General features: G+C 44.0%; 1 protein-coding gene across 1 annotated transcript in view; it reads right to left on the minus strand.

Annotated features, from left to right (window-relative positions):
- Positions 1 to 300: 300 nt before the first annotated feature.
- LOC101847497 (fructose-bisphosphate aldolase) overlaps positions 301 to 3,080 on the minus strand; it is a gene marked incomplete in the record, with an annotated part of 13,048 nt that continues 10,268 nt past the window's right edge. Inside the window, 2 exon segments of the mRNA XM_013083115.1 lie at positions 301 to 512; positions 2,749 to 2,943. Coding sequence (XP_012938569.1) covers positions 435 to 512; positions 2,749 to 2,943 — 273 coding nt within the window.

A 3,080-nucleotide genomic window follows, 5' to 3' on the forward strand; every position in this document is an offset into this window, starting at 1 on the left:
GAGAGAGAGAGAGAAAGAGAGAGAGAGAGAGAGGGTTTAAGCAAGAGTTGTTTTTTTTGCCCTTGCAACACAATAAGGTCATAGGAGAGAAACAAACACAAAAAAGGAGGAGAGGCCAGGACGATAGATGTTTGATAGGATAGAAGGAACAAACCACACAAGAGCACCCGCCAACCACCCGCAAGCATGAACGTGCATCCAAACACACCAATAGATAGAAGACAAAATAAACGTTACAAAAAAGCAACAACTCGAAAATGAAACAAATTAAAAAAATAGCACAACAATTTTCAAACTGTGTTTCAGAAATAATGACCAGAGTATTAAATGAGCTCATTAAGTTTATGTCACAAGACAATTATTGTGTGAGTTTTCAAATTTTGTTGTAATATTACTATTATCTATCACTTCTGCTACCCAGTGAAGCGTCGTTGCTAAACACTGGAGACGTTGGTGATGAAGACGCAACCGTTGGGGTCCGAGAACTGGCCCATGGCAGAGAGGCTGCAGATCTTGGAGGAATAAAAATATAGAGACGAGAGGTCACGGGTGGGAATAGAAGATTAAAAAAGACAAATTTTTAGTAAGAGTTTTACGGCACTTGCAGCATGGCACAATGAGGTCATAAAGTGCCGAAGATTAGAGGTGTTACAAGAAAGCAACAAAAACACCCAAAAAAAAGAATGAGAGAAAGTTTAGTTTTAGTAAGCGTTTTACGGCACTTGCAACACAATAAGGTCATATTAGTGCTGAAGATTAGAGGCGTTACAAGAGAGCAACAAACACAAAAAAGGAGGAGGAGAGATAAGGAAGATAGCTTTTGATAGGAAAGAAGGAGCAAACGACACCAGAGCACCCGCCAACCACCCACAGGGAATAGAAGAGAATGATATGCAGATAAAACATGTACGCACACATACACACACACATACACACACACACATACACACACACACACACACACTCACACACACATGCAAACACACACACACATGTGCGCGCGCATGTAAGCACACGTGCATAATATTATAGAGAACAATAAAGGAATACAATATCCCAGCAGAAAGACAGGGTATCCGAGTTTAACTTCCATCAACGATAGAACCAAGCCAAGCGAGGCTTATAAACTCCTCCCAAAAATCCAATTATCACAGAACTCCAATTTTGGGATGCTAACTTGGGTCATCTGCTCCAGAGTTAAGCATGATACCAACTGTGCTAACGGCACACCCAAAGTATGACAGCTCGTAGACTTTTCCTGACGTTGTCATCATCATCATCATCATCATCATCATCATCATCATCATCATCATCATCATCATCATCATCACCAATGTCTTTCTCACCCTTGAAAAGGGCATAGGCCGCTAACACTTTCCACATTCCTCTATCCCGAGCTAGCTTTTTGACACTGCCCCACGTCTTTCCCCATTTATCTACACGTCATTGTCTGTGTCTCTCCCCCAGGCTCTACATGGACTTCCCTTTGCTTTCTTACCTTGTGGACTTCAGTCAATACTTCTTTTGCTACGCAGCTGCCTGACTTCCTGAGAGAATGACCTTGTGTTCACGTTCATTTCAAAAGAATGTGGAGAGTTATTCACTAGCACGCCAACATCTGTAGTGTACCGGTTAGGCGCTTCGCTGTTGCAACCACGAAAATCGAACGCCAGTCCGAGTGGAATAATTTTTTAAGCGAGTATCTTGGTCTTTCTGCTGGAATATTGCTTGTTTCCCTCTCAGCCCGGGCTGGACAAGACAGGCAGGGTCAGAAGCTAGTTATTAAATTATCTTAAATTGTGTCTATGGGAGTGTAAAAACACCTACATTCATAAGAATAATGAATATTATAATACTATTTGTACATCGTACTTGTATTTTGGACACGAATCTCCCCTCTTGCCCCCCAGCAGTAATGGGTACCTTACTTAGATTTGGGGAAGTAAAGGTGGCGTGGAAAGGAACTGGCCACCCTACCACAATATGCCAAAGGCCCAGGAAGTTGTCTCACTAACAAGGGAATCCCCAATGTCCGGTTCGAAAGCGCGAACAGCTTTTACATGTGTAGGGTGCACGAGCATGTATTCCTGAAATAAATAGACTTTGGCTCCTACTAGGTGTTTGGACCAGAGCAATCAGCATCAAAACCCAGCGTATCGGCAAATGGGTTGTTTGCAGAGTTCTGAAAAAGACACGCCTACCTAGTGCTGTCCAGTCGTGGGGAGACATTAAAGATCTTGTCAAGTTGTTAGTATTTGGGCGTTTAATCGTCTGCCTGCTCTGCATGGTTCCCAGGAAGCCGAGAATGTTTCTGAGTATTCTAGAATCTGCTGAGGTGATACTGTTTTGTAAAGAGCAAAGAGCATGCTAGAGGGCATGGGTATGCTCTGTATAATTGCAATTACAGTAGAGCCACCTCTAACAGCCACATACTCAAGACATTCCCCTATACAAATGACTGCTTCTTCCCCCCTCCCCCCCCCCCCCATATATATTTATTAAAAAAGAAAAAAACGAGCAAATAAAAAAAAAATCATCCTCCTTATTTCGATGCATTTAAAATAAAACTCATGACTCTGTCCAAAACATCCACCTGTCTAAAACATCCACTTTTACATTGGGCGGCCGTCTTGGACAAATTTGCCTGTATGTATTATCATAAAGAAATTCGAAACGAGGCCCTGCCGTTTCAAAAAACTTAAACAGTGTTGAAAGGGGCGTAAACCCACGCAGTGAGTGACCAATCACCTTTGCTCTCTTGACCAGCAGGTTACACGCCGTCTCCAGGTTTTCCTCCCGCCCGTTCCAGGCACTGAGCACGCCCTCCTGGATGACCCGGCTGTAGCAGAAGCTGAGGGGGAACGGCTGACCCCCCGTGCTCTTGTGCAGACGGTCCAGGACCGTGGTGGAACTTTCCAGGGTCTTGTCATTGGCCAGCATCACCTGGGGGGAAAGGTGGATGGCATGGGAGGACGGGGGACGGCCTTACAGAAGTTTGGAACATGACATAGAATGCTGGCTTGGCGCCAAATAAATAGTTCAAGAGGCAGAATGGCAAGAGAGAGAGAGACAAAGAGAGA

The sequence above is a fragment of the Aplysia californica genome, unplaced genomic scaffold (assembly GCF_000002075.1).
Source record: "Aplysia californica isolate F4 #8 unplaced genomic scaffold, AplCal3.0 scaffold00212, whole genome shotgun sequence".
NCBI lineage: Eukaryota > Metazoa > Mollusca > Gastropoda > Aplysiida > Aplysiidae > Aplysia > Aplysia californica.